The 26,983-nt window shown below is 36.6% G+C and overlaps 1 protein-coding gene and 1 pseudogene across 2 annotated transcripts in view; one reads left to right on the forward strand and one right to left on the reverse strand.

Annotated features, from left to right (window-relative positions):
* Positions 1–26,983, reverse strand: part of TAOK1 (TAO kinase 1) — a 136,194-nt gene that overhangs the window by 68,971 nt on the left and 40,240 nt on the right. Inside the window, 1 exon segment of the mRNA XM_081027076.1 lies at positions 14,525–14,749. Coding sequence (XP_080883202.1) covers positions 14,525–14,656 — 132 coding nt within the window. The 5' untranslated portion in view covers positions 14,657–14,749.
* LOC308489249 (Y-box-binding protein 1-like) lies at positions 11,672–12,761 on the forward strand (annotated as a pseudogene). Its single transcript has 2 exons — positions 11,672–12,081; positions 12,284–12,761. The product of its transcript is annotated as a Y-box-binding protein 1-like (transcript).

The raw sequence follows: 26,983 nt of genomic DNA on the forward strand, positions 1-26,983 counted from the left end.
TCACTGAATTGTCTGCACCTCTGTCAAAAATCAATTGACTATATTTGTGTGGGTCTATGTCTGGACTCTTATTTTGTTTTATTTATATATCTATCCTTTCAACAATATCATAATATCTTAATTACTATAGGTTTATAGTAAGTTTTCGAAATCAGATAGTTCTTTAACTTGTTCTCTTTTTCAAAACTGTTTGTCTATTTTAGCTCTTTTGCCTTTCCATAAAATTTTAAAATATGCTTGTCAATATCTATTTTTAAAAGCCTGTTGGGATTTTGATCGGGACTGCATTGAATCTGTACATCAATTTCGAGATAACTGATAGCGTGACAGTATTTAGTCTTCCAATCCAGCAGCACAATATATCTCTTCACTTATTTAGGTCTTCTTTGATTTTTTTAAATTAGTGTTTTAATTTTTTTAATTAGTGTTTGCAGTATACAAATCTTGCACCTTTTTTGTTGGATTTATACTCCAGTATTTCATTTTGGGGGTACTATACGAATTACTTTTAGAATATAAGAAATTCTAGTTGTTCACTGCTGACGTAATAGAAATACAATGGATTTTTGTTTATTGATCTTATATCCTGCAGCCTTGCTAAACTCACCTATTGTGGAAGTCCTTTTATAGATTGTTTGGGATTTTCCAAAGTAAACAATCATGTTGTGTACAACACAGTAAATATGGTAAATATGTGGATAAATTTAAAAACTATTCTTGCTCTTAAGAGTCTTTTAAATACATCTGACTGTTTAAAGTGAAAATGATGATACTAAATTATGTAGATGCAATACATAAAACAAGAGTAATATAAAGGATATAGGGAAGAACCATGATTTCTACTTTTTCCTTGAAGTGATTAGTATTAACAAATGAACTGAAAAGAGAATAGGATATTCTTCTAATAGAATAAGATAACAGGAGAGAGAAAAAAAATTTTTTAAGTGTATACATAAAAGTGTACAACGTACAACAGAATTAAAGGAGCTATGAGTAATTAAAGAAGAGTACAATGTATTGTACCCACTGCCCGAGAATAAGAATAAAGATAAAATTGGCTGTAGGCACAAAGACAAACTTGATTCTTTCAAGGGCAAAAAAGAAGTAGAAAAAGAAAACAAATACAATCAATCTTTTTTTTCAAACCGGGAAACTGTCTATGAAGATCCATTTGGGAATTGTTTTAATGAACTACTGTGTTTCCCCGAAAATAAGACCTAGCCAATCATCAGCTCTAATGCGTATTTTGGAACAAAAATTAATATATGACCCGGCCTTATGTGTTGTGTTGTGTTATATGTTATATCCGGTCTTATATTATAGTAAGATAAGACCGGGTCTTATATTAATTTTTGCTCCAAAAGACACATTAGAGCTGATGGTCCGGCTAGGTTTTATTTTCAGGGAAACACAGTAATACAAATGATCTGAAGTTACCATATCAATTAATTATATGTAAATGGTCTTTCTACATTTCTTTTGTGTATTTATTATTTTTTTCTTACAACACTAAAATATTTGCTATAACCATTGAATATATAAAACTTGCCAAGTCCCTAAAAGAATACAAATTAGTATTCATCTAATTTTTAAAAATGAAGAAAAAAATCTTTTGTAACAAATAAATGACTTCACTGGGATCATACGTGTTCTGCCACATTTGTTGGCACTACCTGGTTCCCAGGCCAGAGTTCTGTGGCCCACATATTGACGTCATATTGGTTCTATGTAAATACTGGAAACTAAAAGAGAATTTTTATTTTCCTAGCAATCTAGAGATAGTGGTTCTTTTGGACATCTAACTCTGGTTTGGTTTCAAATAGTTTTGATACTAGTCCTTGATTAGCTTGGCTGATGAGACAGCCACCAGAACTGGCTCAATTAGAGTATTTTTAAATGTAGTGTGATCCTCGTTGCCTATTAATGAAAACTCAGAAATACATTATATGAACTATTTTCAATTATCTAAAAAAATTTGACAAGTGTCCTTCCTCTGTATACTCTATAGACAGACACTGTACCTTTAGCCCTGTCCTGGTGAGAGGACGTAAAAAGAAAAGCACTCATTCATGTGTACACACTCACATATGCAACATGTAGACACATACACTCCACATGGATTTGTCTGAAACCATAAAATATGAAGGTTAGTGACCTAGAAATGGAATTACAGCAAAAATATTCAATTCTGGGCTACGTTCAAACTTGACTCATCTACAAGGTGCATGTTTCCTAGACATCAAGACAATTAACAGAAAACACAGCTCAGAGCTGTTGCCTGACTCCTCCTAAGCTTTCATGCAATGGCTCCCAGGATTGTCCTAACCCGAACCTAAGTTTCTTGACTTCCTAAGTCAGCTTTTTGTTTCCACCCTCGTTTTATTATACAAATCTGTCAAACGTACAGCGAAGTTGGCATAGCACAGTGAACTTTTATGCGTTGTCAAAAGTCACAGACTTTTTCTATAAAGAGCGGTATATTAAATATTTTAGGCTTTGTGGGCCAAATACATATCCTTCTTTTTCTATTGCACATTATTTTTTCAACGTAAAAACCATTCTTAGTTTGGAAACTGAGCAAAAATAATTCACAGACTGGATTAATAAGCCCGGGCTGTAGTTTCCTGGCCCCTACTATAGAGAAATCGTCTTCATTAACGTTTTGCTACATTTGCTTTTAAACTGTCTATCTAAATATACATGTTGTTACCATTACATTATCATTATTTTATTACTGAAGAGGATTTGAGAGTACGCTTCTCAGCCTTGGTTCCAAAGTATTACTTCATATAGTTCCAGAGAATAAGAATATTCTCTTGAATGAACCTCAGTACAATTGTCAAATTTAGGAAATTTAGCATTGACATAATACTGTTATCCAGTGCATATATAGTCCATATTCAAATTTTACCAACTATCTCAGTAATGTTCTTTATAGGAATTTTTTTCCAATCCAGGATTGCACATTGTGTTTAATCACCAGGTCTCTCCAGCGACAGTTCCTGATAACTAGCTTATACTAATTTGCTTTTGTTGCTCCCTTAGATCCTTCTGAGATTATGAGACTTTCTCTCCTAATCAATCACAGTTCTCTGAAATAATCCAGCCTGGGTAGGACAACCCCAGAAAGTATTGCATGGGGATGTCTAAGTATTAGAGAATCACCCCTTTCTCCCCCAAATTCTTTTCCACAGGTGAGGAAGTACAATGCACACCTTCTTACCTGTTAAAAAACAAGTTCTCTTGAGTTTATCAATTTAAATTTTAATTCTGAAATGTGTATTCTGCATCCTCACTGACAATATTTAGTTTAAGCTCTCAGCATTTCTTTCCTGAATAATTACAAAAGCTTCATACTCAGCCTCCCTTCTTTGATTTTTGGTATATGCAATCTTTTCTCCACACTGCTACAAAAATAAACTTTCCATATTATAAATGGATTTCTGTTGCACTTCAGTGGCTCTCTCAAGACTTCAGTATAGGGCCCACATTTCTTAGTATGGTGTAGAGGGCTCCCTTGTCTTTCCTTTTTACCTTTTCTCCGATCACATCCTCAGTTTCCATTACAACCTTAACTGAAACGTACCCACTTCAGTCGTACACTTCACCAAAGACTCCTGACCAGTTCTGGCTGTTGGATAATACAATTTTATAGTTTTATTTAAAAACTTTAAATCACTGATATTCTGCCAATATGTGATTTAATTCAGTCCCTTTAATAAGAGGAAAAGGACAATAATATTACTTTCACCACTGGACAGATCATATGGGAAGGTCTAAAGAAGAGAGAAAGCCTACTAAACTTCTGTACTTTTCAATATTAACAATGAAAGACCAAATGCTCCAAAATCCCATATTTTACAGAAGTACATATGAAAAGTCCATGAGAGTGCAAATAATATTAACCAAGGGAAATTTCAATACTAATTCTTGCCACAATGCTTGTGTTAGATTATCCCTGAAGACAAAACAACTACAAAGCAGGCAATGTATGTAAAACAATTGTATGAGACTATTGGAGAGCAACATATCAGGCAAGGCTTTAGAGACTAGACTCCTTCAGAGAATAACAGTATATAAATACTCAATGGAGGATATCAGAGAAACTTTTAAAAAATATATAAGAAAAATTGCACAAACAGGAAGAAGACAGTTGAAATACTATAAGGTTTTTACATTGTTTGAGAAGTGGTAAAAGTGATAATTTAACTATAATAAATCAGGAATATATATTATAATCTCTATGGCAACAAAAAGATTAAAAATACATAATCAAAAAGTTAATAGAGGGAAAATACATACAAAGGGTACCAAAAACATGTATATACATTTTAAGGAAAAAACCTGTATCAAAATTGTAATACTCAATATATTCCGATAACAAAAGCTGAATACACGTCACATTTGACTTCTGCAATTACAAGAGGTGCTCAAAGTGGTTACCTTCAGCATAATTTTAATACAGTTTTTCCCTTCTTAAAATGTGTATACATTTTTGGGGACACCTCTGTATATATCACTCATGCCTTTTTGTATGCTGTAATTTGATGCTTTGACATCTGGGGCCTTCTTAACAAAAAAGGCCTGCTACTCCCAGATATAGCTAATTCCTACAGATAGTAAACAAGCATGTCTTACATATACAAACCACCAATCCAGAGCCTGTATGTCCAATGACCTCACACTCTGGGCCTCCTATCTCCTGCGCTCATCACTGCAGGGCCAAGTACCAGACAACTAAGGATAGCCCCTATACTCCAGAGCCTGCTGAAACTAGCTAATCCTAAACTTGCTTACCCTGTCACGCCTGTTCCTTCCCATAGAAACCACAGTAAAGGCTCTTGCCCATGTATTTCCTTTGATTCCTCTGTCTCGTCACTGACACCACTGCTTCCCCATGTGGCCCCCTATGCCCACTTCTCTTGGGATCTGTGACTATAACAAACTATCTTTTCAATGGCGGTTGTTACCTGATCTGTTGGCCTGCCCATACCTAAATAATAATAAAACCTATATTAAAAATGATAACAGTAAACATTTGACTAATTCAAAGTTGGCAAGAATGATGAATAAAGGAAGAGATACTGTATTTCCCCGAAAATAAGACCGAGTCTTACATTAATTTTTGCTCCACAAGACGTATTAGGGCTTATTTTCAGGGATGTCTTATTTTTTCATGTACAACAATCTATATTCATGTACAGCTACATTTATTCATTTATTCATGTACAAAAATCTGCATTTATTTAAATAGTCATGTCATCTTCTGGAACATCGTCATAACTCTTAAGACCTCGAATTCCAGCTTGAATTTCTTGCAACTCCATTTCCTGCAGAACCATTGGCCCTAATCTCTCATGTCCAGAAATAGAGCTCTCCTAAATGAGCACTTCCTGTCCATGTAGCCTGCTCGTAGTGCATCGGCAACACAGCTGTCAGTGATTTTGTCCCATGAATTCTTCACCCAAGTCACGTCCTCTTGCAGGTGAGGCTTCACAAAGTTTCCACGCTGATTTCTCTCTGTTCTATTTTCAATGTAGTCATTGACTTCCATGTGAAAATGGTCCCTGAATGGCTTGTTTATTGAAATATCAAGAGTCTGAAGATAGGCAGTCATTCCTGCGGGAATCATTATTTGATCTATTCTTCTCTGCAAGGAAGTTCATGTCTTTAGTGCGGTAAGTGCTGGCTGAATCCCAGACTAGCAGGCCTCTTTGGCCACCTCGCAAAACAAGTGGCAGCGTTAAATCGACCGACTTCCTCATAACTGCTTGTGTGCACCAGGCTTTTTCGGTTTCAAGAACATAAATGCCTGAATCACGTTCAACCTTATCTTTCTAGACCTTAGTGATGATTAGAGGTGGGGCTTTCTTTCTCCATCTAGATGAACTGCCAAAATACACATAACACACACACTTTCGTAACCAGTGGAGGGAATGTAGATTGACGAGGCACCCCTCTAATCAATTGTCATTTGAGATCCTTGGCCCATAAACACTGCAGTTTCATCCATAGCAATCCTGTTGGAGAGTTGGTATTTAGAAAAGTTGATGCCATCAACAAAGGACTTCAGTGCAAGTGCACGTTTAATAACTTCAGTATCTTCCAGCTTGAACAGTGTTGTCGATCTTAGAGACAGTTCATATCGCTGAAGGAAGCCATTTAGCCAGTGTTGTGATGCGTTGAATTCTTCTGGGGATATTTCTAACTGTGGTGCATTGCAAGGGCAAATGCTTGAATATCAGCCCTGCGCACAACGAAAGCCTTTGCTCCCTGTCAGCAATCTATTCACAGATGATGTCTTCCAGCTCAGGAAATAATGGTTGCCGACCTGATCCACACTTGCGCTTGTTAGCATTTCCCTCATCCACCTGTTCACTGAGATTATCGTGCTCTGCTCGCCATTTTGGGACCATTTGGAGATCCAATTTTCTCTCTTTGCAGAAAGCCGTAAGAGTCTTGCCCCGGGAGTCCTCCACGATTCTTGGTTGTACTCGACGCAATAGCTTTCTTTTTGCACTCATCTTGTCTGGGCGTCAAAATATTATTTCCTTTAAATCTACCATTAAATCAAGTGTTAATTGAAGACTTGAGACGAGAATGGCAACAAAATGATGACAGTTAAGAATGATGGTCCACACAAAAGCGATGAAAAATTGCAGGCACGAAAATTCAGAAAACGTTTCTTTATTTCACAAGAGTGCATTAAGTACATCCGTTACAACACATGATGTACTGAATTATGAAGATTCATATTAGATACAACCACGTCCATTCGTTATCAAGTGCGCAGATTATTTGTGCGCTTTGTCTGTACTCCGATTGGTCATTCGGCAATAAATCTCGAGTTCATCAGTTTACATAGGCGTTTATCTCTCATCCAAAGGCACCCACTTGAGTATTTACAAATAATTATAATTTATATTATTTATTTTAAGTATTCATGTCAATAATATTTATATTTAATTATATATTAATATTATTTTATAATTCAATACATCCATCGTGTATTGCAAGGGACATACTAAATGCGTCCATCTGACTGACATCTAATGGTAACTGGGGCTTATTTTTGGGGTGGGGCTTATTACAAGCATCCTGAAAAATCATGCTAGGGCTTATTTTCTGGTTAGGTCTTATTTTGGGGGAAATACGGTAGTACAAACAGAAATTAAATAGGAAAACAACAGACTTATGTTTAACTAAAACTAATAATTGCATCAAATGTAAATGAGCAAAACATTCCGATTTAAACAAAGTTAAGATAAAGTTCTCTGACATACATTGGTCTTGGTAGCAGTTTCCTGGATATGACACCCAAAGCACAAATTAACAAAAGCAAAAATAAATAAATGGGACTACATCAAATTAAAAAGCTTCTGTAGAGCAAAAGAAGCAATCAATAAAATGAAAAGGCAGTTTATGGCATGGGATAAAATATTTGCAAATCATCAAGAAACAGAGAGAGATGCCCAAATAAATAAAATCAGAAATGAAAGACAAGTGACAACAACACGACAGAATTACTAAAGATTATAAGGAAATACTACGAAAAATTATATGCCAACAAATTGGACAACCTGGAAGAAATGGATAAATTCTTGGAAACATACAATCTTCCAACACGGAATCAGGAAGAAACAGAAAATCTGAACAGACTGATTATAGTAAGGAGATTGAATCCGTAATTTAAAACAAAACAAAACAAAACAAAACAAAAAAACTCCCAACAAACAAAAGCCCTGGATGACAAGGCTTCACAGGTGAATTTTACCAAACATCCAAAGAACAATTATTACCTATCTTTTTCAAACTATTCCAAAAAATTGAAGAGGAGGGAAGGCTCCCAAACTCATTTTATAAGGCCAGCATTACCCTGATTCCAAAACCAGAGACACTACCAAAAAAAAAAAAAAAAAAAAAAAAAAAAAAAATATATATATATATATATATATATATATATATATTTATAGTCCAGTATCCCTGATAAACATAGATACAAAAATCCTCAACAAAATACTAGCAAACCAAATTCAGCAACACATTTAAAAGATCACACACCATGATCAAATGAGAGTCATTCCCGGGATGAAAGTTGGTTCAGTATCCACAAATCAATTAATGTAATACACCACTCACAAACAAAATGAAGGATAAAAATCTTATGATCATTTCAATAGATGCAGAAAAAGCATTTGAATAAATCCAACATCCATTATGATTAAAAAAAAATCTCAGGAAACTGGGAATCAAGGGGATATACCGCAAAATAATAAAGGTCATATATGACAAACCCACAGCTAACCTCAAACTCAACAGTGAAAAGCTGAAAGCCTTCTCTTTAAAATCCGGAACAAGTCAAGGATGTCCACTTTCACTACTTTTATTCAACACAGTATTAGGAGTCTTAGCCACAGCAATCAGATAAGAAAAATAAATAAAAAGCATCCACACTGGAAAGCAAGAAGTAAAACTACTATTAGCAGACGAGATGATACTATATACGGTGTTTCCCCGAAAATAAGACCTAACTGGAAAATAAGCCCTAACATGATTTTTCAGGATGACATCCCTGAGCATATGCCCTAATGCATGTTTTAGAGCAAAAATTAATATAAGACCCAGTCTTATTTTCAGGGAAACACAGTATAGAGAATCCTAAAGATTTCACAAAAAAATATTGGAACTAATAAATGAACTCAGTAAAGTAGCAAAATACTAAATTAATATTCTGAAATTGGTTGCATTTTTATACACTAATAATGAACTATCAGAAAGAGAAGAAAACAACCCCATTTACAATTGCATTAAAAGAATAAAATACCCAGGAATAAATTTAACCAAGGAGATAAAAGACCTATACTTAGAAAACTGTGACACTGAAGAAAGAAACTGAAGAAGATACAAACAAATGAAAGGACTTACTGTACTCATGGACAGGAAGAATTAACATTGTAAAAATGTCCATGCTACCCAGAGCAATCTACAAATTCAATGCAATCCCTATTAAAAGGCATTTTTCACAGAACTGGAACAGTCTTACAATTTATATGGAACCACAAAAAGCCCCTATTAGCCAAAGCAATCTTGAGAAAGAAAAACAAAGTTGGAGGTATCATACTACCTGATACCAAACTATATTATAAGTACACTATGAGGCTATGGTAATCAAAACAGCATGGTAGTGGCATAAAAACAGACACATGGAACAGAATAGAGAGCCCAGAAATAAACCCACACCTATATGGTCAATTAATCTATGACAAAGGAGGCAAAAATATACAATGGGGAAAGACAGTCTCTTCAATAGATGGTATTGGGTAAACTGGACAGATACAATGTGGGGGGAAAATGAAACTAGACTGCTTTCTTACGCCATATAAAAATAAACTCAAAATGGATTAAAGACTTAAACATAAAACCAGAAACTCTAAAGAAAACATAGGCAGTAAATGCTTTGACATTACCATTAGCAGTATATTTTTGGATGGCTCCTTAGGTACAGGAAAGAGAAGAAAAAATAAACAAATGGGACCACATCAAACTAAAAAATTTTTGCATAGTGAAGGAAACCATCAGCAAAACAAAAAGACAACTTACCAAACGGGAGAATATATTCACCAATGATATATGTGATGGGGTTGATATCCAAAATATGTAAGAAACTCATACAACTTAACACCAAAAACAAATAAACAATCCGATTAAAAAATGGGCAGAGGACCTGAATAGACATTTCTCCAGAGAGGACATACACATGGCCAATAGACACATGAGAAGATGTGTAACATCACTGACCAACAGGGAAATGCAAATTAAAACCACAATGAGATATCACATCTGTCAGAATGGCTATCATCAATAAATCAATAAACAAGTGTTGACGAGAATGTGGAGAAAAGGGAACCCTTGTGCACTGTTGGTGGAATTGCAAATTGGTGCCACCACTATGAAAAATAGTACGGAGCTTCCTCAAAAAAATTAAAAATAAAACTCGCATATGCTCCAGCAATTCAACCTCTAGGTATTTATCCTAACAAAAACACTAATTCAAAAAGATATATGCACCCCTATGTTCATTGCAGCATTATTTAAAATAGCCAAGATATGGAAGCAACCTTAGTGTCCACTGATGAATGTATAAAGAAGATGTAGTACATATATTCAATGGAATATTATTCATCTATAAAAAAGAATGAAATCTTGCCATCTGCAACAACATGGATAGATCTAGAGGATACCATGCTAAGTGAAACAAGTCAGACAGAGAAAGACAAGTACCATATGATTTCACTTATATGTGGAATCTAAAAGACAAAATAAACAAAAGAGAAACAAACTCATAGATGCAGAGAACAAATCGATAGTTGCCAGATGGGGGACTTGGGGCATGGGTGAAAAGGTGAAAGGGAATTAATATGTACAAATCGCCAGTTATAAAAATAGTCACAGGGATGTAAAGTACAGCATAGGGAATACAGTCAATATTTTAATAACTATCTATGGTGTCAGATGGGTACAAGACCTATCAGGGTGATCACTTTGTAAAGTATATACATGTCTAATCACTTATGTTGTATACTTGAAAGTAATATAAAATTTCATGTCAACTGTAATTGAAAAATAAATAATAAAAAAGATCAATATACATAAACCAGCTGTGTTTCTATACACCAGCAGTGAACAATCTGAAAAGACAATTAAGAAAGTAATTCCATTTATAACTATCTAAAAGAATACCAGACTGACGAATAAATTAAGCAATGTAGTGTAAGACCTGTATACTGAAAACTACAAAACACTGCTGAACAAAATTAAAGGAGACCTAAATAATGTTTAGAAAGACATCCTGCATTCGTGAATTAGGAGATTTAATATTGTTAAGATGCAAATACTACCAAACATGATCTATAGATTTAAGTAATCTCTATCAAAATTGCAACAGACTTTTTGCAGAAATGGAAAAGCCAACCCTGAAATTCATATGGAATTGCAGGGGGTCCAAAATAACCAAAACTATACTTTAAAACAGTAACAAAGTTATTCCTGATCTCAAACTTACTACAAAGCACAGTTATCAAAACAGTGATATACTACCATAAAGATAAATATATAGACAAATGGAGTAGAACTGAGAGTTCAGAAATAAACCTATACAATATGGCCAATTGATTTGACATGGATGTCAAGACAAATTCAATGGAGGAAAAAACAGTCTCTTCAACAGATGATACTGGGACAACTAGATTTCCACATGCAAAAAAGTGAAGTTGGATCTCTGCCTCACAACATATACAAAAATTAACTCGAAAATGGATCCAATATAAGAGTTAAGAACATTAAAACTCTTAGAAGGAAACCTAGAGGTAAATCTTCATGAATTTGGATTTGGCAGTGGATTCTTAGACACCAAGCACAAGCAACAAAAGAAAAAACAGATAAATTGGACGTCATTCAAATTTAAAACTTCTGTATATCAAAGGAAATTATCAAGAAAGGGAGAGTTCCATCAGTAGCAGGAGCTGAGAGCAGCCCCCCCACCTGTGCTGGCCTGGTTACCGTCACACTTCTGGGAGGAGTCGCAGCTGCCACAGCGGGCGTCACCATCACCGCAACCATGAGCGGTGAGGCTGACCCCTAGCAGCTGCCCACAGCCCATGGCCCCGTCCTCATGGTGGGGCTGGTAGACACCAAGCCTGCTCCACGGGGAGCGCAGGGAGTGGCTTTACATTGGTGGCGCCTGCTGGCGGGACAAGGTCATCGCAATGAAGGTTTGGGGAACAGTAAAATGGTTCAATGTAAGAAACTGATATGGTTTCATCAACAGGAATGACACCAAGGAAGATGTATTTGAACTCCAGACTGCCATAAAGAATAATCCCAGGAAGTACCTTCGCAGTGTAGGAGATGGAGACTGTGGAGTTGAATGTAGTTGAGAGAGAGAAGGGTGGAGAGGCAGCAAATGTTACAGACCCTGGTGGAGTTTCAGTGCAAGGCAGTAAACATGTAGCAGGCCGCAACCATTATAGCCGCTATCCACATGGCAGGGGTCCTTCACACAATTCCCAGCAGAATTACTGTGTTTCCCAAAAAATAAGACCTAGCCAATCAGCTCTAATGTGTCTTATGGAGCAAAAATTAATATAAAATCCGATTTTATTATATTACTTTATAATTATATTAGACTCGTTATTTTATTATACTTACATTAATTTTTGCTCCAAAAGACGCATTAGAGCTGATTGTGCAGCTAGGTCTTATTTTTGTGGAAACACAGTACCAGAATAGTGAGAGTGGGGAAAAGAATGAGGGATCGGAGAGTGTTCCCAAAGGCCAGGCCCAGCAGCGCCGACAGGTGACAGCTCCTCCCTTACTACAAGCAGAGACCCAGTGGGCGTTGACCACAGTAAGTATTCCATCCCGCTTGTGCAGGGAGAAGTGATGGAGGGTCTGACAACCAGGGTGTAGGAGAACAGCGTACACCAGTGAGACCGAATATGTATTGGGGCTATCGACTTCGATTCTGCAGGGGCCCTTCTTGCCAGAGACAGCCTAGAGAGGACAGCAATGAAGAAGGTAAGGAAAATCAGGAGATGAGACCCAAGGTCAACGGCCACCTCATCGTCAGTACCACCATAACTTCAATTACTGATGCAGAAGCCTAGAAAACCCTAATTCACAAGATGGCAGATACAAAAGCAGCCCATCCACCAGCTGAGAATTCATCCGCTCCTGAGGCTGAGCAGGGTGGGGCTGAGTAAATGCTGGCTTACCATCTCTACCATCATCCAGTTTAGTCATCCAACAAGAAGAAACCAACAAGAAGAAATGAATATGAAATAACAGCAATAAGAAATGAGTGAAAGATTAGAGCTGAAGACTGTAAGTGCTTGCTTTTTGCCCATTGACCAGATAACCAGAACTATCTGCATTATCTATGCAGCATGGGGTTTTCATTATTTTTACCTAAACACATCTCCTTTTGGTAATGACAAAAGGGTTATTTAATTTTTTAAAAAGCCTGTTTTTTCTCAATACACCTTTAAAGGTTTTTAAATTGTTTCATATCTGGTCAAGCTGAGATTTTTAAGAACTTCATTTTTAATTTGCAGTAAGTTCACAACTTGATTTTTTTCAAGAAAGTCAACAAACTGCAAACACCTGTTAATAAAGGTCTTTAATAATAACAATAATAACCGAAAAAAACTACAGAATAGGAGAAAACACCTGCAAATCATATATCTGATAAAAATTTAATATTCAAAATACATAAAAGAAACCCTACAACAACAACAAAGAGACAACTCAAATTTTAAACTAGGAAAAGGACTTGAATAGACATTTCTCCAAAGACATATAAATAACCAATAAGCACATGAAAAAATGGTCAGTATTGTTAGTCATTAGAAAAATGCAACTCAAAACCACGAGATGCCACTTTACACCTAACAGAATGACTACAATCAAAATAACAGAAAATAACAGGCATTTGTGAGGATATGGAGTAAACTGGAACTCTTGGTACACTGTTGGTTAGTAATGGAAATGGTGCAGACTCTGTGGTGCAGTTTTGACATTTCCTCAAAAAGATTAACAAAGAATTAACCATGTAATCTGGTATTTTCACTCGTAGGCACGTATCCAAATTTATAAACGGAATCAGACACTTATATGCCAGTGTTCACTGTAGCATTTATTCACAATAGTCAAAAGGTGGACACAATCTATTGTCTGTCAACAGATAGACAAACAAACCATGTACATCCAGTGGAATATTATTCAGCTATAGAAAAGAATGAAGTACTGATATGCTGTAACATGGATGACCTGTGAAGTGATATAAGTCATCCATGAAGTACAAATATTGTATGATTCCATTTATATAAAATATTAATAGAATAGGCAAATTATAGAGACGAAGAGTAGATTGGAGGTTATCAGGGGCTGGGTGGAGAGGGAAAATTTGGAGTTATGCTAATGGATACAGAGTTTCTGTTTGTAGTGATGAAAAAGTTTTCAAAATAGATAGTGGTAATGGTTGTACATCATTGTGAGTGTAATTAATGCCACAAACTGTACACTTACAAGTGGTTAAAATGGCAAATTTGATTTTTTTTTACCATAAAATACACATACACACAAGAAAAAAAGACTCTGGTCTATATCCTTCTGCCAAATAATCTAGATTTTCATAACACCAAAATTGACTCTATGGAACTCTACAGAAATCAGTGTTCTGTAATGTTTAATTCTATAGCAATACAAATGATTAAGACCAACACTGTGCTAAAAATTCTAAACATATAAATTCAAGCAAAATAATATTCTTTCCCATTTTTCCAATAATCCAAGAAGCTCAATAAAACCATCTACTTTCATATTATACACACCCACACACCCACACACCTATGCAAGTGACTATAAAATGGGCTGTGGCCTGTATCTCTTTATATTAGTTTTTAACTCTTCCAGGACTGGGTATTAAGTAAATGCTGTTCACTGACATTAAACCTTTAACACTTACAAAATACACTGCTCCAAAGCTTCCATGGCCAATTTCTCTGAGATCTGTGAAGAGCTTCTCTGGATCTTCTTTGAAGAAGAGCTCTGCAATTTCAGGGTCCTTGAGGCTGCCTGCTCGGTTAGTTGATGGCATCCTGCTGGGCAATCAGCTGTCTGATTCTAATTTTATACTGCTATCCCAATCCTTGGTTCATCTGTATGAATGAAGCCACGTTGGCATAAACTACTGCAGAGAAACAAGAAAAGAAAAAAGTCAGGCAAAGCAAAAGCTGCTAAGAATAATTAACATAAGACCATTTTTCAACAGCACATACAAAATTATCTCAGGTCTAGAACTTCACTGAGAAGCAAGTGTGGGCTACAGTAATTCCTAGTACGGTAATTCCTAAACCTAGTTCATCATCATAATCACCTGTGGTGCTTAAAAAAAGATTCTTACTCTATATAGTAGTATATAAGCATATACTATACATACACTTCTAAAAGTTAATTAAATCTTTATATCTTGGAAGCCTGTCTGTATCAGACTTAAAGATTTAGATTTACCTAATCTTGATGCAGTGAGCCCATCAGCAGAAGAAATAATACAACACAGAGACTATTAGAAACACGCACAACTCAAGATGTACTCATAGTATGTTTCTAACAATAGGAGGAGTCCCATCTATTAATAATGTTCAAATATAAGAAAATTCACACAAGACTTAACTCGGTAAGTGGTCTTTCTTTTCCTTTCAGATACCACATGCCAGTGTCAACTGAAACACAGACATTCCAAAGAAAAATGCAATGGGAAAAAATAATGAATTTAACACAGACAACTGCTTCCCCTATAAACCTGATTCACACAAAATATGGCCTTTATCAAATCTGCTTCATTAGATGTGTAGACACTACAGATAACCAGTAAATTCCCTGGTGATTCTGCTACCAGTTTCTTTATATCAGATTACCCAATTTTAACTGAATCTCATAAGTGAGAGGCTCTAGAACCTGAGTTCCGGAATGACACTACCTAGATAGGAATCCTGGCAACACTCTTTATAAGCTGTGACTTGGGTAGTCTCATTTTCCTAATTTGTAAAATGAAAATAATAATCTAACTAATTGAGTAGTTATAAGGGTTAATAAGTTATATAAGGGTTAAATAAGTTAATAAATGTAAGCACAGACTAGCACTCAGGCATAGTAAGCACTATATTAAATGTTAGCTATTCACCAATTTAAAAAACCTCCAAAACTGATTTCACTAGACTTCTAAGGGAAAACAAAACACTGGCCAATTTTCTCCACGCCCTTTATATAACTTAAGCAGCTAACTACCTATCTAATTTTTAAGTCACTGAAAATTTTAATTCTTGCCAGAAAACTTCTTTGTAACTAAATAAAACATATTTATAGGTCTTGTGTACCTTCCTAAATTAACACTACACTGCAATAAAAAACATTATTTGTTAACTGTTATTTGTATTCCGTTTCTAACATACTTTCAAGACTGCCCCATATACTTGTACCAATTTGCCTGCTCTGAAAGTTCCCTAGAACAGTGTTTCAGTAACAATTCTTTCAAGAATATATAACCATAGGAAAGTCACCTAACTTCTCACTCCTAAAATGAGGAAATTGAGCTAAATTCCATATAAAGTGGAATTAATCTACCTGTAAAAAAAAAAATCTTCAGTGTTACTTAAGATCTTAAGAACTTTGAATGATCAAGTATTAGTACCCTTATTACAAGAATTATTTTACATTAAAATTTTCTAACTAGTTCACCGATATCCATCTTCTTTCTTATCTGCCTAACAAATTCCTACTCAAAATCTTTCAAGATTTAGATTAAATGTAGTATGTTTGTAAAATCTCAACTCTAGTAGGAAGACCTGATCCTACTTCCTTCCTGCTCCAAAACATCGTGAAGCACTTACTGTACTATATTGCAATTATTTCTCTCTCTCTCAGACAGGTAGGCAGGCACAATGTGTCTCACTCATTTTTATATTACCTCTATACATCCTATATACCCTACCTCCGACAGGTAATATTACATAAATATTTGTTGAACTAAAAAGGAATACTTAGTCTCTCTATACCACCCCTAAAAGTGGTCTAACTTCCACAAATATTTACTTAACAAATAGTATGACATTTATTTAACAAATAGTATAAGACTATAATATGCAAAATATTAAAGCTCATGATAGAGAAATTAAGTAAATTCATATGGTAGCACATCCAAAAAAAAATCAGAAACAAGAAATAATGAGGGAATGGGAACATTTGCTCTACCAAATACCAAAAGATAACACAAAACTACCTTTATCTCTAGAATACTAAAAGTAGGACAAATAAATCAATCTACAAGAGAGTCCAGAAACAAACCCATATAGGTGTATTTTGGAATTTAGCATACAATTAGAGAATAAATAAATGTTGAGAAAACTGGGAACATATTTGGAAAAAATTATACAGCCCTATCCCGTATCTTATATAATAAACATTATGCTGAATGGCTTACACATATCTTTTATAATAAACATTATGCTGAATGGCTTAAAGAGGCAACCTCAAGTCAATGAGGAAAAATAAGATTTGATAAAAGTGTTGTTGGGAGAAACACTACATATTAGGGATACACAGCAACACTATGTTCAATATCAAACAGGTATTTGGGAAAAAAAATAACACCTGTTCCTCAAACTTGACATCACAATTACATAGGGGTAAGAAATATAAACATAAAGTTCACGAACTCATCCTAGAAAACGTGCTACATGCCTCATTGCTGAGTATCACTACAGTCACCTTCGAAGTACTCCCCTTGGGAAGCTGTTCACTGACACCAGTGCCTAGTACACCCTTCAAAGCAATTTTGGAACTCTTTCTGGAATGGCCATCAGAGTGTCATCAAAATGTCTTCCTTTCAATATTTGCTTTATCTTTGAGTAAAGAAAGAAGTCTTTGGGGACCAGATCAGGTGAGTAAGGAGGGTGTTCCAATACAGTTATTTGTTTGCTGGCTAAAAACTCCCTCACAGTCAGTGCCATGTGAGCTGGTGCATTGTTGTGATGCAAAAACCATGAATTGTTGGCAAAAAGTTCAGGTTGTCTAACTTTTTCACGCAGCCTTTTCAGCACTTCCAATAGTAAACTTGGTTAATGGTTTGTCCATTTAGTACAAATTCATAATGAATAATCACTCTGATATTTAAAAAAGTAGCAACATCGTTGCAACAAATTCGCGAACTTAATTGTCAGACCATGTAACTTCTCCCATTCAGTTGGTTGTCTCTTTGTCTTGCTGATGGTTTCTTTTGCTGTGCAGAAGCTTTTAGTTTGATATAGTTCCATTCATTTATTATTGCTTTCACTTCCATTGCCTTTGTGATCAAATTCATAAAATCCTCTCCGAACCCAAGGTTCCTAAATTTAGTACCTGTTTTTTATTCTATGCAATTTATTGTTTCAGGTCTTCTGTTTAGGTCTTTGATCCACTTTGAGTTAATTTTGGTATATGGTAACTAACAGCAGTCTAGTTTCATTCTTTTGCACGTGGCTTTCCAGTTTTCCCAGCACCATATATTGCAGAGAATTTCTTTTCTCCATTGTATGTTTTTAGCTCCTTTGTCAAAAATTATCTGCCCATGTGTGTGTGTGTGTACACACTCACACACACACACACACACATATATGGGTTTATTTCTGGGTTTTAATTTCCATTCCATTGGTCTCTGTGTCTGTTTTTCTGCCAATACCATGCTGTTTTAATTACTGTCACTTTGTAATACAAATGGAAGTCAGGAAGTGTGATACCTCCAGCCATGTTCTTTTTTTCCTTCGGATTGCTTTGGCTATTCAGTGTCTTTTGTGATTCTATACAAATGTGATGATTTTTTTGTTCTATTTCTTGAAAAAGTGCCATTGGGATTTTGATGGGGGACTGCATTAAATCTGCATATTGCTTTGGGTAATATGGACATTTTAACTATGTTGATTCTTCCAATCCATGAACACAGAATATCCACTTCTTTGTCTGCTTCCAATTTCTTTTAATAATAGTCTTATAGTTTTCAGTGTATAAGTCCTTCATATCCTTTAAGTTTATTCCTAGGTATTTTATTATTTTTGTTGCAACTGTAAAAGGAATTTTTTTTCATTTCTTTTTCTGAAATTTCATTGTTCGTATATAGGAATGCAATGGATTTTTCTGCATTGATTTTGTATCCTGCAACTTTACTGCATTTTCTAAGTTTTTTGGTGGAGTCTTTAGAGTTTTCTATATAAAGAATCATGTCATGTGCAAAAAGTGACAATTTAACTTCTTCATTCCCAATTTGGATACCTTTTCTTTCTTTCTCTTGTCTGACTGCTCTGGCTAAGACTTCCAATACTATGTTGAATAACAGTGGTGACGGGGCATCCCTGTCTTGTTCTTGATTTTAGAGGAAAAGCTTTCAGTTTTCCATCACTAAGTATGATATTAGCTGAGGGTTTGTCATATATGGCCTTTATTATGTTGAGATTCTATCCTTCTATACCCATTTTACTAAGTGTTTTAATCATAAATGGATGTTGTATCTTGTCAAATGCTTTTTCTCCATCTATTGATATAAGATTTTTATCTTTTATTTTGTTGATCAATTTGCATGTGTTGAGCCATTCTTGTGTCCCTGGAATAAACCCCACTGGATCATGATGTATAATCCTTTTAACATATTGCTGTATTTGATTTGCTAGTATTTTATTTAGGATTTTTGCATCTGTATTCATCAGAGATATTGGTCTGTAATTTTCTTCTTTTGTGTTAACCTTACCAGGTTTTGGTATCAGGGTAATGTTGGCCTCATAAAATGAATTAGGAAGTATTGCCTCTTCTTCAATTTTTTTAAATGAGTTTGAGGAGGACAGGTATTATTATTAAATCATCTTAGAATGTTTGGTAGAATTCACTATTGAAGCCATTTGGTCCTAGACTTTTGGCGGCAGGGGGGTGGGTGTTGGATGATTGTTTCAATTTTCTTGCTGTTGATCTATTTAGATTTTTCAGTTTTTCATGATTATATATTTCTAAGAACTTGTCCATTTCTTTTAGGTTATTGAATTTGGTGGCATATGAGTATAGTCCTTCATAGTATTCTCATATGATCCTTTATATTTCTATGGTACCCATCATAGCTTCTCCTCTTTCATTTCTGATTTTATTAGGGTCTTTTTCTTTTTTTCTTTAATGTATCTAGCCAAGGGTTTATCAATTTTATTAATCTTTTCAAAGAACCAGCTCTTTGTTGCATAATTTTTTTCTATTATCTCTTTTGTTCTCTATTTCATTTAGTTCTGCTCTAATTTTTATTATTTCCTTCCTTTTGCTCACTTTGCGTTTCATTTGTTCTTTTTCTGGTTCTTTAAGATGTAATGTTAGGTGGTTTATTTGGGATTTTTCTTGTTTGTTGAGATAGGCTTATAATGATGTAAATTTCCCTCTTAATATTGCTTTCAGTGCTTCTCAATAATTTTGATATGATGTATTTTCATTCTCATTTGTTTCTATGTATCTTTTGATCTCTCCTTTTATTTCTTCTTTGACCCAGTCATTCTTTAATAGCATATTGTTTAATCTCCACATATTTGTGGTTTTTCCTGCTTTCATTTTGCAGTTGATGTCCAATTTCAAAGCCTTGTGGTCAGAGAATATGCTTGGTATGATTTCAATCTTCTTAAATTTGCTGAGGCTAGTTTTGTGTTCCAACATATGATCTATCCTTGAGAATGTTCCATGTGCACTTATAGAATAATGTATAGTCTGGTGTTCTAGGATGAAGTGCGCTGTAAATGTCAATTATGTCCATTTGGTCTAATGTGTCATTTAAGGCTGATATTTCCATATTGATTTTTTTGTTTGGATGATCTATCCATAGCTACCAATGGCATATTTAGGTCCCCTACTATAATTGTGTTTTTGTCCGTTTCTCCCTTTAATTCTGTTAGTAGTTGCTTTATATATTTTGGTGCTCCCTGATTGAGAGCATATATATTGATAATTATTATGTCTTCTTATTGTACTGTCCCCTTTATCATTATGAATGTTGATCTTTGTCTCGTTACATTTCTTATCCTGAAGTCTGTTTCATCAGATATAAGTATGGCTACACCCAATTTTATTTGGATGCCATTTGCTTGGACTACAACTTTCCACCCTTTAACTCTGAGTCTGTATTTGTCTTTGTAACTGAGATATGTCTCTTGGAGACAGCATATGGTTGGATTTTGTTTTTTTTTGATCCAGTCTGTTACTCTGTCTTTTTATTAGTGAATGCTGTCCATTTACATTTAGGGTGATTATTGATATATTCGTATGACACATTCCTATAGCTATTTTGTCTTTTGTTTTCTGGAAAATCAGTGTCTCCATTGTTCCTTTGCTGTTTTGTTTGTTATTTTAGTTTGGTGGCATTGTATGATTTTTTTCCCCCCTGTTCTCTCTTTTTTATGTATCTCAGTTCTGGATGTTTTGGGGAGTAGTTACCATTAAGTTTATGTAAATGAAAGATTCATGTATACAGTAGTCCTTTTTTTCAGCATGCTTATCTTCATTCCCCTTTGCAAATTCAGACCTTTGCTCTCTCCTCTTTTGTTCTTGTTGTCATAAATTATCCCTATTTATGCTGTGAGTTGTTTTCTTTCTGAGATACAGTAGCAAATTTTTTTTTAATCCTCTTTACCCTTTTAATGTATAATGCCCTATTCTGTATAGAGGTTGCCATTTCCTGCTTCTGTCTGTTAATAATCTTGCTCATGGTTATGTATTCTTTTGTCTTTTTGTTTCAGGTCGAATAGCCTCCTGCAGTATTTCCTGTACTGCAGACCTTGTGATGCAAAATTCATTCAGTTTCTGTATATCTGGAAAAATATTCCTCCTTCATATCTAAAGGATAATTTTTCTGGATATATTATTCTTGGCTGGTAATTTCTATCTTTCAATAGTTTGAATATTTGAGGCCAATCCCCACTGGCTTTTAGAGTTTCTGCTGAAAAGTCTGATGATAATCTAACAGGCTTTCCTTTGTAGGTTACAGCCTTTTTACCCCTGGCTGGCTTGATAACTCTGTCATGAATTTTTGACAGCTTCAATATAATGTTCCTTGGAGAAGGCCTGTTAGGATTGAGGTGATTAGGTGTTCTGTTTGCTTCTTGGATTCGAGGATCCACTTCTTTCCATAGGTTTGGGAAGTTCTCATCGACTATTTGTTTGAATAGACTCTCTGTGCTCTTCTCACTTTCTTCTCCTTCTGTTATACCCATTATTTATATATTGCTCTTTCTGATGGAGTCAGATAATTCTTTCATATCTCTCACATCTCTCTCTTCTTCCATCTGCGTCATTTCCAGATCTCTATCTTTGATATCACTAATTCTTTCCTCCATCTGGTCATCTCTATTTCCTAAATCGGCTATTTCATTCTTCATCTCTTTTACTTCAGCTCCAGAATTTCTATTTGGTTCTTTTTCAAAATTTCAGTCTCATTGTTAAAATATTTTTTGTTCTGAGTTCATTAAACTGCCTGAGTTTTATTGCACTTCATTTGAGATTTTTTCAGAACTGCAATCTTGAATTCTCTGTCATTTAAGTCACATATTTTCATGTCTGTAAGTTCGTATTTTGGACTTATTTCTTTCTGAGCTGCCTTGTTACCTTGGTTATTCATGGCAATTAATGAATTATTTCTTTTCCTGGGCATTTATAGGAGTGGATTCTACAGCAGGTTGATATGAAAAGGTCTTTCTTTTGCTTTCCAGTAGGTGGTGCTGGAGCGTTTTACATTTTCTCTTGCGCTGTCCAGTCTGCTCCCCTGGTAGATTTCCCTGGGGAGGTAGGAATCTCGTCTGACCAGGTTGCTTGGGTCTCAGTACACCACTCCTGTGGAAGAATGTGGTGGGCACTGGGGTTCTGAGCCTCTGAAATCCCAGTGCCGCCCCTGCAGCCAGCTCCAGAGCTATGTGTTTCAGCAGCCCTGGATGCCCTCGCTGCGATAAGCGGAAACAGTGGGGGCAGGGTGGGCTGGGAGAGGCAGCAGGCACAATGGGTCTGCTCTCTGCGCACACTGGCGACTGCCAGACCACAGCCGCCTTGCCCCTACACCTTCTTCCCTGTCACCAGACCTAGCCCCATTGTGCATCTGCCACTCCGGAACTGTCTCTCCAGTTCTCAGGGCTGCAGATATTCTGCTCCTAATCCAACAATGCCACTTTTTTCTTTCTGGGGCCCACTGCTAGCACTAGGAGGGTGTGATGGAGGGAGCTCTGGGAAGGTTGGAGGAGGCGGCCAGGCTCCAGGGCTTTGTTTTCTGAGTGGTGGTGAAGGCTGTTCTGTATTGTCTTTGCCCCAAGGTCTCTGCCCCATCTCTGGATTTAGCCATATTATGTGCTGATTTCCTCAAGCAGGATTGCTGGGGCCACAGAAAGTGTTCCCGCAGTCTCAATCCTCCCCTCTCCTGGGACCTCAATGAGCTCCAGGCTGTATCCCGCAGTCCTCATCTCTGCACTTCTCCCTTCCCTCCTCCCCTGTTCACCCTGATTTGGCCACCTTCTGATGTTTCAATGCACAGATCTCTCAGCCGTGTTTGTGTGTTGCATAGGGAACCCTTTGTTGAATTATAGCTGTTCAATTTGTTATAACTTCCAGGGGAGGTATCAAGGAGCACTTCTCATGCTACCATGTTTCTGACGTCACTACCAGTGTTATTTTTAACTCACAAAAGACTAATGCATTTTAAAATTTTTATGTCAAAAAAATGGAATCAAACACAAAAATCAAACATCCAGAGTAAATACAATTAAAGGTTAATGTTCCTTAAATACATAGATACCATTCAAATCACTTAGAAAGTACCTAATCCACCAATGTATGGCCAAAGGATATACATCAATATTCTATAAAGAGGTAATATTAATGATTGGGGAAAGAAGTCAAACTTGAAGACTCATAAGTATGACCATGAGTTTTCTGATTTTATTTTCCTCCTTTATCTCCCAGCTTTGGCCTAAGAGTGGCCAGAGTTATAGAACTATGTTGAAGGTGCTCACAAAAAACTTAAAGAAATTCCCTTTTTCTGTCCAAAGAACTGGGAAAAGAGAACCCTGAGACCTGGAGATTGTGGGGGAGAATGCCTTTTTTTCTTCTTTTTTTCTCTCCGAAACCACAGAATTGCACTGCCTTAGCAACAGAAAAACTGTGTAAGACAACCTATCTCTCTGGCCAGAAAAACGGAAAAACAGGGTCCCTGTAATCCAAAAAGTATGAGGGGAATTTTATCTTTTTTCCTTGTCCCTTCTTTCCTCACTTCACCTAAGGGCAGCCCTAGTTATGGTGAACTGTAAAAGAGGTCTAAAATTCACAGAAACCTGTTTTTCTGGTTAGAGGAAGTGGGAAAAGGCCACTGGAAACTGAAGAACATGCAGGAAATCATGGAGAGGAGAGAGCTGGGAAAGAGATGCCCCAATGCTGTGTATAAACCAATGCAAATACTGATTTGTGGTGTGTAAAACAGACTTAAAGAAGTGTGTGGCAAAGGCCACATTAAAAAGAACTAATCTGTATATAAACTATTGCCCAAACCCCAGCCTATCATTGAGATGCACTGTTCCAGGCAAATACAAAGAGCACAGAGAAGGTTTAAACAGAACTCAGAACTTCAGCCATAGAAAGTAAGACAGAACTTGCCATTTAAACAAGTTAGTGTCTGAAGAAAAAACACACAAACACACACACACATCAATATTCTCCAAAGGATATTAACAGGACTCAGAAATAACACAATATTCAAAACGTCCAGCATAAAATTCAGGATTACTCTACATGCAAAAACAAGTAAAACACATGCATACACAACTAGAAAATGTCACAAATTATCCAGGGGGTTAAAGAACAAACATATGCCTATTTTAAGACAAATAATGTTGGAATTATCACATAAAAATTTTAAAGCAGCTATTATAACCATACTAAATAACAGTTAACACTCTTGAAACAATTGGAAAGGCATAAGTTCTTAGAGAAATAGGAATTATAAAAAAAGACATGGAAATTTTAGAACAAAAATACAGTATCAGAAATTTTAAAAAAAACCCACACAAATCTCATTGCATGGGCTGAACTGCAGAACAAATATGGTAGAGGAAAAGAGTCAGTAAACTTGAAGACAGATATAGAAATTATCTAAACTGAAGAACAGAGAGGGGAAAAAAGATTGAAAAAAATGAATAGTACTTTAGTGACTTGTGGAACAATATCAAATTGTCTATGTTTCATAACACTAGTGTTGTATTAAGAAGAGGAAACAAATTGGTAGAGAAAAAAATTTTTTAGTAATAGCACAAAACTTCTCAGGTTGGACAAAAACACATAAATGTAGAGATTCTAGAAGCTTAGCAAAGCACGAACAGGACAAATGCCAAAACAAAACAAACAAAAACAGGTTTCCAGTCAAGATGGTGAAGTAGATAAATAGTATGCTCACCTGTTGCCCAGGACAACCTCAAAATTACAATTAAAGGACAACCATCATTGTGAATTCAACCAAAGTGTTATAGCTAACGGTATACAGAAGAAGCCACTTCAAAACTGGCAGGAGGGGAGAGATGCAGGATGGGCTGGTCCCACAGCCACTTGTAGCAGTTAAAAATCAGGAGGGATACCTTGGCTGAGAGGTCCCCGTGAGGAGCGAGGGGGTCCTAGCCCCACACCAGCCTCCCCAGTTCAGGGTTCAAGTGCCGGGGAGAGAAGTCATAACTTCTGGCTGTGAAAACCAGCGCAGACTGTGGCTGAGTGAGACAGAGGGCTGCTGGAAACCCAGGCAATCCCTTTAGAACGCCCACTCACAAACTTACTCACGGATAGACTCACTTGCTCTGAATTCCAACACTTGGTCAACAACTCAAAAGGCACCCTGGACATATTGGAGGAACTGAATTATCTGGCTTCAGGGCTGGCGGGGCAGCTTTCTCCCAGACAGACATGCTGGCAGAAACCATTGTCCCATTGTTGAATCCCCCCACCCATCCACCTGCATGCACAGGAGGGCACTACATCTGAATCTGTATGAACCTAGCTAACAACATTAGCCCCAATGTGGTGATTCCCTGAGAACCCGCCCACTGAACTTGTGGACCCACCCAAGCTACTTCCAGTGGCTCTTCCATACAAATGGCCTAGCTTGGCTCATGCTGTGGACTTGCCTAAAATCTCTCAAAGGTTCACAAACCTCAGACAAGCAGCATCTGGACTTGGTGTGCCTTTACTTCTTGCTGAGCAGCCCCAAGCCCGGCACTAACAGCAGCCAGCCTTAGTTCACAGCTTAGCCTCTCCCAGGTACCACTAAGACCACACAAGTGGCAAACATCTGCAGATGACTTTGTAGCTCATAACAGGTGACCCTGGGCAGGGTACAGGCAACAGCTGACCTTGGTCTATACCAGAGTCCCTCCCAAGAGGTCCTATAACCCACACACCTGGTAACCAGCTTCAGACCACACAAGAGTACCACCTAACCACTTCCACAAACAGCACACCCAATGAACAGACCTGGCAGGCATGAGACCCCCACTAAAGTGAATTCAGCTCCGTAGGATCAGAATGCACAATAGCCCCTGTACAACAGCTCCTCCACCGTGGTCACAGCCAGTCCTCACAACCAATCAGCCTGAGTGTCAATCCCTCCCATTGATGTGCAAACAGCAACTAAAGTTCAGCTGCAACAGGAAGACACACACAACCCACACAAGGGATACACCTGGAGCACCTGACTCAGGGTGACCGGGAGACTGCACCACTGGGCCCCACAGGACACCTGTCATGTAAGGCCACTTTACCAAGATCAGGAGACGTAACAGCTCTATCTAATGCATAGAAACAAATACAGGGAGGCAGCCAAAATGAGGAGACAAAGAAACATGCCCAAACAAAAGAACAGAACAAAGCTCTAGAAAAAGAACTAAACAAAACAGAGACAAGCAAACTACCAGATGCAGAGTTCATAACACCGGCTATAAGGATGATCAATGATCTCAGTGAGAAGTTCACCAAAGAGGTAGGAAACATAAACTGGAGACAGAAAACATTTTTAAAAGTCAAAAATAAAGAATACAATAACTGAAATGAGCAATACATTAGAGGGAATCAACAGATTAGATGAAGCAGAGAATCAAATCAGCAATTTGGGAGACAAGGTAGCAGAAAACCCCCAATCACCATTATTAATAATAACCAAGATATTGAAGCAACCTAAGAGTCCATCAAGAAATGAATGCATAGGGCCGGCCCAGTAGCTCAGGCAGTTGGAGCTCCAAGCTCCTAACTCCGAAGGCTGCAAGTTCGATTTCCATGTGGGCCAGTGGGCTCTCAACCACAAGGTTGCCAATTTAATTCCTCAAGTTGCGCAAGGGATGGTGGGCAACGGCCCCTGCAACTA

This window comes from Rhinolophus hipposideros, assembly GCF_964194185.1.
Source record: "Rhinolophus hipposideros genome assembly, chromosome: 20".
Classification (NCBI taxonomy): domain Eukaryota; kingdom Metazoa; phylum Chordata; class Mammalia; order Chiroptera; family Rhinolophidae; genus Rhinolophus; species Rhinolophus hipposideros.